Source organism: Triticum urartu, chromosome 5A (assembly GCF_056163025.1).
Source record: "Triticum urartu cultivar PI428250 chromosome 5A, HENAU_Tu73, whole genome shotgun sequence".
Classification (NCBI taxonomy): Eukaryota; Viridiplantae; Streptophyta; class Magnoliopsida; order Poales; family Poaceae; genus Triticum; species Triticum urartu.
In genome coordinates, this window is record NC_141877.1 from 644030350 (window position 1) to 644044780 (window position 14431).

General features: G+C 40.3%; 1 protein-coding gene across 1 annotated transcript; it reads right to left on the minus strand.

The window, feature by feature from the left end:
- Positions 1-79: 79 nt before the first annotated feature.
- LOC125528184 (glutathione S-transferase F8, chloroplastic) lies at positions 80-1342 on the minus strand. The gene is made up of 3 exons (XM_048692690.2): positions 1088-1342; positions 919-967; positions 80-826 (listed from the first exon to the last, which is right to left on the minus strand). The coding sequence occupies exons 1-3, from the start codon at positions 1238-1240 to the stop codon at positions 357-359; spliced, it is 672 nt and encodes a 223-aa protein (XP_048548647.1). The 5' UTR covers positions 1241-1342; the 3' UTR covers positions 80-356.
- Between the last annotated feature and the right edge of the window lie 13089 nt (positions 1343-14431).

The following is a 14431-nucleotide window of genomic DNA, read 5'->3' on the forward strand; positions in this document are numbered from 1 at the left end:
AATTTGTCATTTGTGTCTTAGAACATGCATATCAATGCCTTCATCTACAAAGTAGTCTCCTGTAAAATCAAGTCACATGTAAGACAAACGAGCAAGAATGCTCGATTGGGAACAATTTATTTGCTGAACTGAAAGCAACTGAGCATTACAACCCCTGGAAGGACAATGGTGTTGCAAAATGGAAGACATTACGAGAGACACCGCGCGCTTTAGGGCTTCACATTATTTTAGCCAACACGACAACGAACGAACGAACGTAGACGAGAGGGACCTTGACGGAGACATCACGGTATGAAGCCCGATGAAAGATTCATGCATGTTGCCGATGGATGACAGACGGCGATCGAGCTCGCCGATCACTCGAAGGTGCCGGGGTGCTCGTGCTGCATCTTGACCACCTGCTGCCACGAGGCGCGGCTGGAGATGGCGTCGTACCACCTGGCCACGTGCCTCTTGGAGGTGAAGAGCTTCCTGCCCCTCTGGGAGCCGGCGATGTAGTGGGAGGCCGGCAGGTGGGAGAGGTCGGCGAGCGTGAACTCGTCGCCGGCGAGGTACTGGTTCTTGGCGAGGATCTCGTCGTAGACGCCGAGCATCTGCTGCAGCTTCCTCTCGTTCTCCGCGATGCGGGCCTCGTCGGGGAGCATGTTAAGCTGCGGCGCGAAGGCCAGGTGGAAGACCAGCTCCGAGCTCGGGGCGTCGAAGCTCTGCGACTCCGCCTGGAGCCACTGCTCTATGGACGCGCGCTCCAGCGACCCCGTGCCGTAGATCCCGCGGTTGCCGTCCTCCGGGAACTGGGTGCATAGGTAGCGGCATATCGCCCTTGAATCTGCCACCAGAAGAGAAGACAAGAACCACATTCTGTAATTAAATTCTTCAATCGGTGTGCTGTTTTGGATCAGAATTAACTCTGCTTCTTACCAACAAGGGTCTTGTCACCATGCTTGAAAGTCACCTGCCCGGTAGGATCCTGCAGATCGAGACGGACGATCGTCAACAGTGAGATTATACATGATCAAACCCAAATTAAGAAAGTGCACCATGGATGCATGGATGGATGGATGGAGATGGCAGGGATGATGATACGCACCCTTAGCTTGATGAACTCGGGCAGCTTGTGCTCCCTCTTGAAGGTGTCGATGCGGACGAGCTCGAACTCGAGGTTCTTCTCGAAGAGGCAGGTGAGCACCCTGGCCACGTCAGTCGACGCCGGCTGCCCGAACACCTGCAGACCCGCCGCCATTGCTTCAAATTTCTCGGTGAGAGACCTTCAACTAGCTTCGACCGATCTGCAGGCCGGTGATCAGTGAGTGAGTGAGTGAAGCGACTGACTGCTGATGGAGACCATAGGATCCATGGCCAGGCGTTTTATAGCTAGCGGGCAACCGGCAAAATATGCTTGCCTTGGCGCAGAGGATTACCGGCGAAAGCGAAAGCTACCAAAGGTAAAGAGGAGAGCCCATACGGCCGGCAGGATTCTTTTGGAGGTGCCATGCATCTTGTCTCCAGCAAGGAACAAAAACACCCATCTCATTGATGTTGTTCTCCAGGGTGACCATCGATCCTTTAGCGGATGTGGTACGTAACCAGCACGAAAGATGCTTATGAGATCGGGTTAGATTAGATGTATGGCAAAGCATTGGGGCTACAAGGTAGATCCTCGTACGGGCACGAGTGCCTGCCAAGCAAGGGATCAAAGGCCTGGAAATTAATTGGCCGCGGAAGATGCGTCGCCGGACAAACCAAGGCTTTATGGTCGATCCAACGAGGCAGTGTGTTCAGTAATAAGGTGCGTGCTTTGGGTTAAAAATTACACTGATTCGGTTTGCCGTGGCGCGCGTGCCTTTGCGTGTGAGGGCATGTACAATGGTTGATAAGACAGTCTTATCTTAAGTCTTGTATGTAATTTAAAGATAACAAACAAAATTGTCTACAATGCGTCATCTCTTAGCCTTATCTTCAATAACTAGTTATTCCTAGAAACATGGTGAGACATATTATGCTAAGAGATCATCTCTTGTCTTTTCTTAAATAAGAGAAGACAAGTCTTTTCTTATGAGTTCTCTCTCCTCCACCTCATCATTTATCCTACGTGGCACTGCTAAGATATCACCATTGTAGATGCCCTGAGGTGGTTGCGACACAGATTCAGGTGGATCTGCATGCTTAATAGTAGATTTATATCCCAACCAAGAATACTTACTAGCGACAATTTTTCCCCGAGAAAACTTTCGATCTATTCATCTTTAATCATGGCAGTACACCGAACACCTAAAATAATAGAAATTACATCCAAATTCATAGACCACCTAGCGACGACTATAAACACTGAAGCGAGCCGAAGGTGTCACCGTCATTGTTCCTCCTCGCCGGAGCCGGGCAAAACATGTTGTAGTAGATAGTTGGGAAATCGTCGTGCTAAGGCCCCATAGTACCAGCGCAGCAGAACAACAACTGCCGCCGATAAAGAGTAGCGTAGATCAGAAGAATCCAACCTGAAAACACATGAACGTAGACGAACTACGACCAGATCCAAGCAAATCTACCAAGGACAGATCCATCGGAGGCACACCTCCACATGCCCACCGATGATGCTAGACATACCATCGGGACGGGTGCTAGGCGGGGAGGACCTTATTCCATCTTCAGGGAGTCGCCGTCGTCTCGTCTTCCTGAGCAGAACACAAACCCTAAGAAAACGCAAAGAAACAACTGAAAAAATAGCCCTCCTGTCAACAAGGGCCGAGATCCAGCACGCCGCCATGGCCCTAAGGCCACCAGAGACGAAGCGGACGACGGCGGTGCTGGCGGGAGACAGGGGAACCCTAGACTTTTCTTGGGGAGGAGGCCAACTAGCGAGAATTAATATGGGATGGAGGGAGTACATATGAGTAGGGACGAATCTAAGTGGGGCGAGGGGGGAGGGGGGTCACCCCTGACAATTTGGTTGTCCCTTGTAGCGATTGGACACATGTGTGGTTATTTTGTTTTCCTGAGTCGTTTTGCCCGGGAGCTCCTATTCCGCACTGCGTGCTGCGTTGTCTCTAGTTTGATTCTCTGGGTTTTTTTCTAGGAAAAGAGAAGGGCTTGCATTGCTCCCCTTTTTTCTTTATCTTTTGTTTCTATAGATCAAACATTTTATTGTATGGAAGACAAACAAAAGGATTTAGTTCATATTCATGAAGCCCCAGATTTTTGGCGGAGCTGGATTTGAACCAGTGTAGACATTGTCATATGTTGTGCCTCAACTCTCAGGAAGGTAAGATCATCAATCAATAGTAGGTTGTTGCTCTGTGTAGTTAAAGATGGGATCCAACATGTTTTGTTTGCTTGTTTCCTATAATCTATGCTTGATTTCATATTTATGTATCCTTCGATTCCTGGGACAGATCTGATCTCCTTTGTACTTACCTCAAACAACGAGGGCATTCTCAACCAGGTGTATTCTTCTTCGCTTCCTAAGAAGGTAATTTCTTGCTAACAAGCTATTCTGGCAAACAAAAGAGCTACAAACAAAATGAAGAGAAGCTCATCCGCTAGAAATGCTTTATTTCGTTTCGTTCCCGTTCCTGCGGCATTAGGATTCTAAGATTTAGGAGGAGAAGGTTGAGGAGAGGGATCAGATGCATTGAAGCAACCTCAAGATTCATAAACGATCAAAATAATGGTATTCAGTCCAAAGATAGAGACAAAAGAAAGGTAATTATTGAATTGGACATGGCTTCTTTCTCGGCCATGGGCAAAGGTTTGGTAATTCCACCATTAGCAAAGGTTTAATCGGTAGACTCCAATTCACCTCCTGGGTGTATGAGAATTCCTTCGGTTTTCTTACTCTAAATAGAGGAATTCTTAGAGCCACCTCTATGTCCTGGCCGAAAGGAAGGCTTCAACTCACTTCTTTGTTTGTTGGAAGTCCTGTCCTTCGGTAAAAATAAATCTGCAGGAGGTTGTGCCATAGAAGCTCAAACCTCTGATCAGGAAATGGTCATTTTATTATGTTCAATTTTATGTATTCCTCTATCTATAGAGAATGTACAGAAATGGCTATAACAGAGTTTCTGTTATTTGTATTAACAGCTACTCCAGGGGGAAGTTTTTATGTGGCACTAATGATTTAATAACTATCTTTGTAGCTCCAGAATGTTTCATTTTATGTTCCTACCTATCAATTTGATGATCCCTATAGGGCATGCGGCAACGTTTTCTCCGGGTACCACCGGGTTGAAAGAAATCCCTCGACCCACTTTCCTTCGTTATCTTCAACTCTTTGTCGTTTGGTAGAGGAAGGCATTCCTAGTATAAATGATGATTGTTGCTTTCGTATTGTTAGTTTTTTCAATTGTACACTGAAGGGGTTTGGAACCACTACCATTTTGGTAAGGGATTTATCCTCATATTGTTGGAGAAGCCACTCTTTGCTAACATGGCTCAGCCTAGCAACGGCTAGGAATTTCTTGTCCCGGGATGCAAAAAAAAATATTCCTCCACTTTGTTGGTTTCAGCATGTTTTCTAATAAAGTCAAGTACCTTCTGGATGTTCGCTGCTGCACTATGTTGTGTCTTACCATAGACAAGAGGCATATACACCTTATTCACCAACTTTCAGTTAATGTACGTTCTGAAAGCATGTCTTCCTATTCCATCTTTTCCGGAATCCCCCTTAACGGAAGAAATAGAAGCCGGAGAAGGAATACCACTAAAAACCTAGCTCGCTCTCGAATAAAAACCTAGTTCACTCGCTAAAACATCCATGGATGAATGGTGAAAGCGCCCACCAACCTAGAAAGGCAAAATATGTCAAAAACATTTCTCAATGGAACACTTCCCCATTCCTTGAACTTGAAATGGCAAGCTTCTTGCATCAATTGGACTGAAAATTGACGTGATTGGCTGCTCATCCCAAGTACCCGAAGCAGAGTCAATCAACTCAGACAACAATTCAAACGAAAAGTTGGGGTGGGTCAGGTCATCGTAGCAAAAATCCGTAGCTAGGCCTATTCTTGACCGACATGCACATCGAGTCCATCAATTTCACAAGTATCTGATTTGGTAAATAATGATCTACTAGATAGAATGGATATATTGACTGCTTCAGCTGTGCTATTAAACAAAAGTCTATCTGCTTACACTATGGGAATGGTGAGAAGAGATATATTTTGCATCCCATAGGGGTTATAGTTGGAGATACTATTGTTTCTGGTACAAAAGTTCCTATATCAATGGGAAACGCCCTACCTTTGAGTGCGGTTTTAACTATTGATTTATGCAACTGGAAGTAACCAATTAGGTTTACGACGAAACCTAAAAATAGATCATTGATCCAATTTGACTACCTCTACAGGATAGACCTCAAAAGAAAACTGTTGAGTACTGACAGTAAGTGATTGACTTCAGTAATTCCGCATAGAAAATTATTGGTTCTAGAGATATGGTAATATGGAGGGAAAACTCATCCTCCAAAGTAGTGAAGTGAGCCAATACAATAAGACAATAGGTCTCATTGGCCAAGCCTGCTATCAGGCAGTGAGTGAGAACCAATCCTAAAAGAAATAAGGTTTAGTGCTCTCAGAAAATATTTGATTTGCTTAAATATTGGCTTTATCAGACCAATCCATGTTCAGAAACCTTCCATCACCCCTCGCCCCCCAGCGTGCCCGTTTGGGTAGGCCCATTTGCAGGCCCTCTATTTTCTTAATTTTGAGTTTTTTCACTTTCTTTTCACTTTTTTGTGTTTTTTTCTATTCTCAAAAATTGGGATTGCCAAAAGTTCCGAAAATTAAAAACATGCCTTTGGGAAAAAAATATCAAGAAATCATGAAATGTTCGCATATTCAAAAACAATTGACGATTTTACATAAAATGTGCACATATTCAAAAAATGTTCGCGTATTCCAGAAATATTCATGATTTTTTTAAAAATATTCATATACAAAACAAATGTTATGAAAATGAACAAATGTTCATAAATTCACAATTGTTCATGAATTGTTTTAACAATATTCACGAGATTAAAAAAAATCTTGAATCAAAAAACCATCGATTTCAAAAAAATTGGCTGATTTGAAAAGTGTTCATGTATTTCAAAAAAATGTTCGCAATTTTTTTCATAAATTACAAAAATTGTTCCCCCAACTTCTAAAAAAATGTTCATTAATTCGAAACAAATATTCACTAGTTTCATAAAAGATGTTCATTTTTTTTAAAGAAAGTTTGAGAACTTGTAAAAAATGTTCATCATTTTAAAAAAAATGTCTGTGTATTCCAAAAATATTAACGATTTTGAAAAAATGTTCATGCATTAAATTTTTTTATAAAAATTTAACAAGTGCTCACAAATTTAAAAATTGTAACTGAATTGTTTTTAAAATATTATAAAAAATTACATGAATTAAAAAATAAAAGTTTATCCATTCAAAAAAGTGTTCCCTAATTCAAACAATGTTCACTTATTTTTTTGTAAATCACAAAACGTGTTCCCCAATTTCTGATAAATGTTTGTCGATTCAAAACAAATGTTCATGGGTTCCAAAAAGATGTTCACTTTATTCAAAATGTCTGCAAATTTGTTAAAAATGTTTGTCAATTCAAAAAATGTTCATGATTTTAAAAAATCGTGAATTTGTAAAAACAATGTTCTGAATTTTGAAAAAAAATGTGCATGCATTAAAAAATGTAATGAAATTTAACACATTTAAAAATTGTCCAGGAATTGTCTTTATAATATGGAAAAATAGTCATGAATTTAAAAAAAGTTCATCAATTCGAAAAATGTTCTCTGATTCAAAAAAAATGTATACCAATATTTTCCCGAAATTACAAAAATTGATGCAAATTTCTGAAAAATGTTCGTTCATACGAAACAAATGTTCAGGGGTGTGAAACATGATGTTCACTTTTTTCAAAAAAATTGCGTGGTTGTAGAAAATGGTTGTTAAATCAAGAAATGTAATGATTTTAAAAAATGTTCATGAATTTAAAGAAAAGGTTCATGATTTGGAGAATATGTTATGAATTTTAGAAAATTTATAAATTGTCCATGAGTTGGTTTTTAGAAAATTATTCATGAAATTCATTGATTCAAAAAATGTTCGCTGATTCAAAAAATTATTCGGCAATTTTTTTCGTAAATTAAAAAAATTATTCCCCTGATTTCTTAAAAATATTCGTTGATTTGAAACAAATGTTCACGGGTGTCAAAAAGATGTTCACTTTTTTCTAAAAAAATTGTTAACTTGTAAAAATGTTTGTCAGTTCAGAAAATGTTCATGAATTTAGAAATTGTTCGTGAATTTGTCATAAAAGTTCATGATTTCGAAAAATGGTCTTGAGGTCAAAAAATATTCGTGTATCTGAAAATTTGTTGACCAATTGAGAAAATATGTTCACAAATTTGAAAGATGCCTAGAAAAAATTATAAGAAAAGGAGAAAAGGAAAAGGAGAAAGAAAAAACTGAACAGTAATGAAAAACGTAAAAGGAAAAAAAAGAAAAAAGAAAAAGAAAACCAGAAGAAAAGATAAAGGTAAAACAAAAAGGCCGGTTGTGGAAATTTTTTCTAGAACCTTCTCTAATCCGTTGGGGAAGGAATCCCGACATAGGTCGGGCCAAAAAGGACTTACGCCCAGAGTGCCCATTTATTAAAGAAGAGTTGTATATGATACAACCAGAAGGTTTTGTCAATCCTAAAGGTGCTACCAAAATGTGCAAGCTCCAGCGATCCATCTATGGACTGGTGCAAGCATCTCGGAGTTGGAATATGCGCTTTGATGAGTTGATCAAAGCATATAGTTTTATACAGACTTGCGGTGAAGCCTGTATTTACAAGAAAGTGAGTGGGAGCACTATAACATTTCTGATAAGTATATGTGAATGACATATTGTTGATCGGAAATAATGTAGAATTATTCTGCAAAGCATAAAGGAGTGTTTGAAAGGAGTTTTTTCAAAGAAAGACCTCGGTGAAGCTGCTTACATATTGAGCATCAAGATCTATAGAGATAGATCAAGACGCTTGATAAGTTTTTTCAATGAGTACATACCTTGACAAGATTTTGAAGTAAGTTCAAAATGGAACGGTCAAAGAAAGAGTTCTTGCCTGTGTTACAAGGTGTGAAATTGAGTAAGACTCAAAGCCCGACCACGGCAGAAGATAGAAAGAGAATGAAAGTCATTCCCTATGCCTCAACCATGGGTTCTATAAAGTATGCCATGTTGTGTACCAGACCTATTGTATACCCTACACTGTTTTTTAGCAAGGGAGTACAATAGCGATCTAGGAGTAGATCATTGGACAGCGGTCAAAATTATCCTTAGTGGAATAAGGATATGTTTCTCGATTATGGAGGTGACAAAAGATTCATCGTAAAAGGGTTACGTTGATACAAGTTTTGGCACTGATCCGGATGACTCTAAGTCTTCATTTGGATACATATTGAAAGTGGGAGCAATTAGCTAAAGTAGCTCCGTGCAGAGCATTGTAGACATAGAAATTTGCAAAATACTTACGGATCTGAATATGACAGACCCGTTGACTAAAATTATCTCACAAGCAAAATATGATCACACCTTAGTACTCTTTGGGTGTTAATCACATAGCGATGTGAACTAGATTACTGACTCTAGTAAACCCTTTGGGTGTTCGTCACATGTCGATGTGAACTATGGGTGTTAACCACATAAATATGTGAACTATTGATGTTAAATCACATGGCGGTGTGAACTAGATTATTGACTCTAGTGCAAGTGGGAGACTGAAGGAAATATGCCCTAGAGGCAATAATAAAGTTATTATTTATTTCCTTATTTCATGATAAATGTTTATTATTCATGCTAGAATTGTATTATCCGGAAACATAATACTTGTGTGAATACATAGACAAACTAAAAGTCACTAGTATGCCTCTACTTGACTAGCTTGTTAATCAAAGATGGTTATGTTTCCTAACCATAGACATGTGTTGTTATTTGATTAACGGGATCACATCATTAGGAGAATGATATGATTGACATGACCCATTCCATTAGCTTAGCACCCGATCGTTTAGTATGTTGCTATTGCTTTCTTCATGACTTATACATGTTCCTATGACTATGAGATTATGCAACTCCCGTTTGCCGGAGGAACACTTTGTGTGCTACCAAACGTCACAACGTAACTGGGTGATTATAAAGGAGCTCTACAAGTGTCTCCAAAGGTACATGTTGGGTTGGCGTATTTCGAGATTAGGATTTGTCACTCCGATTGTCGGAGAGGTATCTCTGGGCCCTCTCGGTAATGCACATCACATAAGCCTTGCAAGCATTGCAACTAATGAGTTGGTTGCGAGATGATGTATTACGAAACGAGTAAAGAGACTTGTTGGTAACGAGATTGAACTAGGTATTGAGATACCGACGATCGAATCTCGGGCAAGTAACATACCGATGACAAAGGGAACAACGTATGTTGTTATGCGGTCTGACCGATAAAGATCTTCGTAGAATATGTGGGAGCCAATATGAGCATCCAGGTTCCGCTATTGGTTATTGACCGGAGACGTGTCTCGGTCATGTCTACATTATTCTCGAACCCGTAGGGTCCGCACGCTTAAGGTTTCAATGACAGTTATATTATGAGTTTATGAGTTTTGATGTACCGAAGGAGTTCGGAGTCCCAGATGAGATCGTGGACATGACGAGGAGTCTCAAAATGGTCGAGACGTAAAAATCGATATATTGGACGACTATATTCGGACATCGGAAAGGTTCCGAGTGATTCGAGTATTTTTCGGAGTACCGGAGAGTTACGGGAATTCGCCGGGGAGTATATGGGCCTTATTGGGCTTTAGGGGAAAGAGATAGGAGAGGTTGGGCGCCCCCCCAAGGCCTAGTCCGAATTGGACTAGGGGGAAGGGCTGCGCCCCCTCCTTCCTTCTCTTCTCTTTTCCCTTGCCTTCACTCCTACTCCTACTACATGGAAGGACTCCTAGTTGGACTAAGAAAGGGGGAATCCTACTCCCGGTGGGAGTAGGACTCCCCTAGGGCGCGCCATAGAGAGGGCCGGCCCTCCCCTCCTCCACTCCTTTATATACGGGGGCAGGGGGCACCCCATAGACACAAGTTGATCCACATGATCGTTTTCTTAGCCGTGTGCGGTGCCCCCTTCCACCATAATCCTCGATAATATTGTAGCGGTGCTTAGGCGAAGCCCTACGACGGTAGAACATCAAGATCGTCACCACACCGTCGTGCTGACGGAACTCTTCCCCGACACTTTGCTGGATCAGAGTTCGGGGATCGTCATCGAGCTGAACGTGTGCTAGAACTCGGAGGTGCCGTAGTTTCGGTGCTTGATCGGTCGGGCTGTGAAGACGTACGACTACATCAACCGCGTTGTCATAACGCTTTCGCTGTCGGTCTACAAGGGTACGTAGATCACACTCTCCCCTCTCGTTGCTATGCATCACCATGATCTTGCGTGTGCGTAGGAATTTTTTTGAAATTACTACGTTCCCCAACACTCTTTGCCCTAGAACAACACCTACAACATAATCACTAGCATCACATATAATTTCAAAGGGTAAATTCCAATCAGGTGGCTGAACAACAGGTGCAGAGACTAATGCTTTCTTAAGTATTTCAAATGCTTCTACACAATCATCATCAAAGACAAATGGTATATCTTTTTGCAATAAATTAGTCAGAGGCCGAGAAATTTTTGAGAATTCCTTAATGAACCCCCTGTAAAATCCGGCGTGACCAAGGAAACTTCTTATACCTTTGACGTCCATGGGACATGGCATCTTTTCAATAGCATCGACCTTGGCTTTATCAACTTCTATACCTCTTTCAGAAACTTTATGCCCCAAGACAATACCTTCATTAACCATAAAGTGGCACTTTTCCCAATTCAAGACAAGATTAGTTTCTTCACATCTCTGCAAAACTCGATCAAGATTGCTCAAGCAATCATCAAAAGAGGAACCATAGACGGAAAAACCGTCCATGAAAACCTCACAAATCTTTTCACGAAAGTTAGAGAATATAGCCATCATGCATCTTTGAAAGGTAGCAGGTGCATTACATAAGCCAAAAGGCATACGTCTATAAGCAAAAGTACCAAAAGGGCATGTAAAAGTAGTCTTTGATTGATCTCTAGCCGACACAAGTATTTGAGAGAAACCAGAATAACCATCTAGAAAGCAATAGTGTGTATGTTTGCATAATCTTTCTAGCATTTGATCAATAAAAGGTAAGGGGTAATGATCTTTCTTAGTAGCTTTATTTAATTTGCGGAAATCAATTACCATCCTATAACCTGTGATAATTCTTTGTGGAATCAATTCATCTTTATCATTAGGAACAACAGTAATACCTCCCTTCTTAGGTACACAATGGACAAGACTTACCCACTCACTATCAGCAACGGGATAAATTATACCTGCCTCCAGAAGCTTGAGTATTTCTTTTCTTACCACTTCTTTCATTTTAGGATTCAGACGTCGTTGAGGATCACAAACTGGTTTGGCATCTGCTTCCAAATTTATTTTATGTTGACATAGAGTGGGACTAATGCCCTTAAGATCATCAAGAGTATATCCAATAGCAGCACGATGCTTCTTCAGAGTTTTCAATAATCTTTCTTCTTCATGCTCTGAAAGGTTAGCACTAATAATAACAGGATATATCTTCTTTTCATCAAGATAAGCATATTTAAGATTATCAGGCAAAGGTTTAAGCTCAAATACGGGATCACCCTTGGGTGGAGGAGGATCCCCTAAAATTTCAACAGGCAAGTTGTGTTGCAGAATAGGTTCCTGTTTAAAGAATACTTCATCTATTTCCCTTCTTTCATTCATGAACATATCATTCTCATGGTCTAGCAAATAGTGTTCTAAAGGATCACTAGGAGGTACGGCAATAGAAGCAAGACCAATAATTTCATCCTTACTAGGTAATTCTTCCTCACGATGTTGTTTACTAAATTTAGAGAAATTAAACTCATGAACCATATCATCCAAGCCAACAGTAACAACATTCTTGCAATCTATGGTAGCATTGACAGTATTTAAGAAGGGTCTACCAAATATAATGGGACAAAAACTATCTTGTGGGGAACCAAGAACAAGAAAATTAGCAGGATATTTAGTTTTCCCACACAAGACTTCAACATCTCTAACAATTCCCATTGGTGAAATAGTATCTCTATTAGCAAGTTTAATAGTAACATCAATTTCTTCTAACTCAACAGGTGCAATGTCATGCATAATTTCTTTGTATAAGTCAATAGGTATTGCACTAGCACTAGCACCCATATCACATAAGCCATGATAACAATGATCTCCTATTTTAACAGAAATAACAGGCACGCCTACCACATGTCTATGTTTATCTTTATCACAAGGTTTAGCAATTCTAGCAGTTTCACCTTCGAACTGAATAACATGCCCATCAATATTATCATACAAGAGATCTTGAACAATAGCAATATTAGGTTCTACTTTAACTTGCTCAGGAGGTGTATAAGTTCTAATATTGCTTTTACGAATAACAGTTGAAGTTTTAGCATGATCCTTTATTCTAACAGGGAAAGGTGGTTTCTCAACATAAGAAATAGGAACAATAGTATCATTATAAATGACGGTCTTTTCTTCAACTTTAATAGGTGCAGCTACTTTTACTTCTATGGGAGGATGATATTTAAACCACTTCTCCTTAGGGAGATCAACATAAGTAGCAAAAGATTCACAGGAAGAAGCTACTATCTCAGAGTCAAGTCCATATTTAGTGCTAAACTTACGGAAAATATCGGTGTCCATAAAAGATTAAACACAATCAAACTTAGGTGTCATACCTGACTCCTTACCTTCGTCGAGGTCCCAATCTTCAGAGTTGCGTTTAATTCTATCCAATAAATTCCATCTGAATTCAATAGTCTTCATCATAAAAGAGCCAGCACAAGAAGTATCGAGCATGGTTTGATTATTATGAGAAAGCCGAGCATAAAAACTTTGCATAATTATTTCTCTTGAGAGCTCATGATTGGGGAATGAATATAACATTGATTTAAGCCTCCCCCAAGCTTGAGCGATTCTTTCTCCTTCGCGAGGCCAGAAATTATATATATAATTGCGATCACGATGAACAAGATGCATAGGGTAATACTTTTGATGAAATTCCAGCTTCAATCTTTTATAGTCCCATGATCTCATATCATCACATAGCCTATACCATATCAATGCGTCTCCCTTCAAAGATAAAGGGAAGACCTTCTTCTTAGCAACATCATCGGGTATACCTGCAAGCTTAAATAATCCACAAACTTCATCCACATATATTAAGTGCTCATCAGGATGCTTTGTTCCATCTCCTGTAAAAGGGTTAGCTAGTAGTTTTTCCATCATACCCGAAGGAAATTCAAAGGGAGTTTCATTTTCAATAGGTTCAGTAGGTTGAGGAGCAACTCTTTGCTCTATTGGACGGGGTGAAGATACCCCGAACAAGCCCCTCAGAGAATTACTTTCCATAGTAGCAAGTGACAGTAAATTTCAGCACACTATATAAATTTTTCCTTACCAAATTCCACCTACCAAAGGCGCTACACTCCCCGGCAACGGCGCCAGAAAAGAGTCTTGATGACCCACAAGTATAGGGGATCTATCGTAGTCCTTTCGATAAGTAAGAGTGTCGAACCCAACGAGGAGCAGAAGGAAATGATAAGCGATTTTCAGCAAGGTATTCTCTGCAAGTACTGAAATAAGTGGTAACAGATAGTTTTGTGATAAGATAAGTTGTAACGAGCAACAAGTAACAAAAGTAAATAAAGTGGAGCGAGGTGGCCCAATCCTTTTTGTAGCAAAGGACAAGCCAGAACAAACTCTTATAATAGGAAAAGCGCTCCCGAGGACACATGGGAATATCGTCAAGCTGGTTTTCATCACGTTCATATGATTCACGTTCGATACTTTAATAATTTGATATGTGGGTGGACCGGTGCTTGGGTGCTGTTCTTACTTGAACAAGCATCCCACTTATGATTAACCTCTATTGCAAGCATCCGTAACTACAACAAAAGTATTAAGGTAAACCTAACCATAGCATGAAACATATGGATCCGAATCAGCCCCTTACGAAGCAACGCATAAACTAGGGTTTAAGCTTCTGTCACTCTAGCAACCCATCATCTACTTATTACTTCCCAATGCCTTCCTCTAGGCCCAAATAATGGTGAAGTGTTATGTAGTCGACGTTCACATAACACCACTAGAGGCTAGACAACATACATCTTACCAAAATATCAAACGAATACCAAATTCACATGACTACTAATAGCAAGACTTCTCCCTTGTCCCCAAGAAAAAACGTAATTACTCACAAAGCATATTCATGTTCATAATCAGAGGGGTAATAATATGCATATAGGATCTGAACATATGATCTTCCACCAAATAAACCAA

Bases quoted from the DNA above. Each gene is read 5' to 3' on its own strand.
- LOC125528184 (XM_048692690.2), bottom strand. From the start codon at position 1,240: ATGGCGGCGGGTCTGCAGGTGTTCGGGCAGCCGGCGTCGACTGACGTG. The intron at 968-1,087 runs GTGCGTATCATC...CTCGATCTGCAG, and splicing joins CCGAGTTCATCAAGCTAAGG to GATCCTACCGGGCAGGTGAC. The intron at 827-918 runs GTAAGAAGCAGA...TTCTGGTGGCAG, and splicing joins TGGTGACAAGACCCTTGTTG to ATTCAAGGGCGATATGCCGC.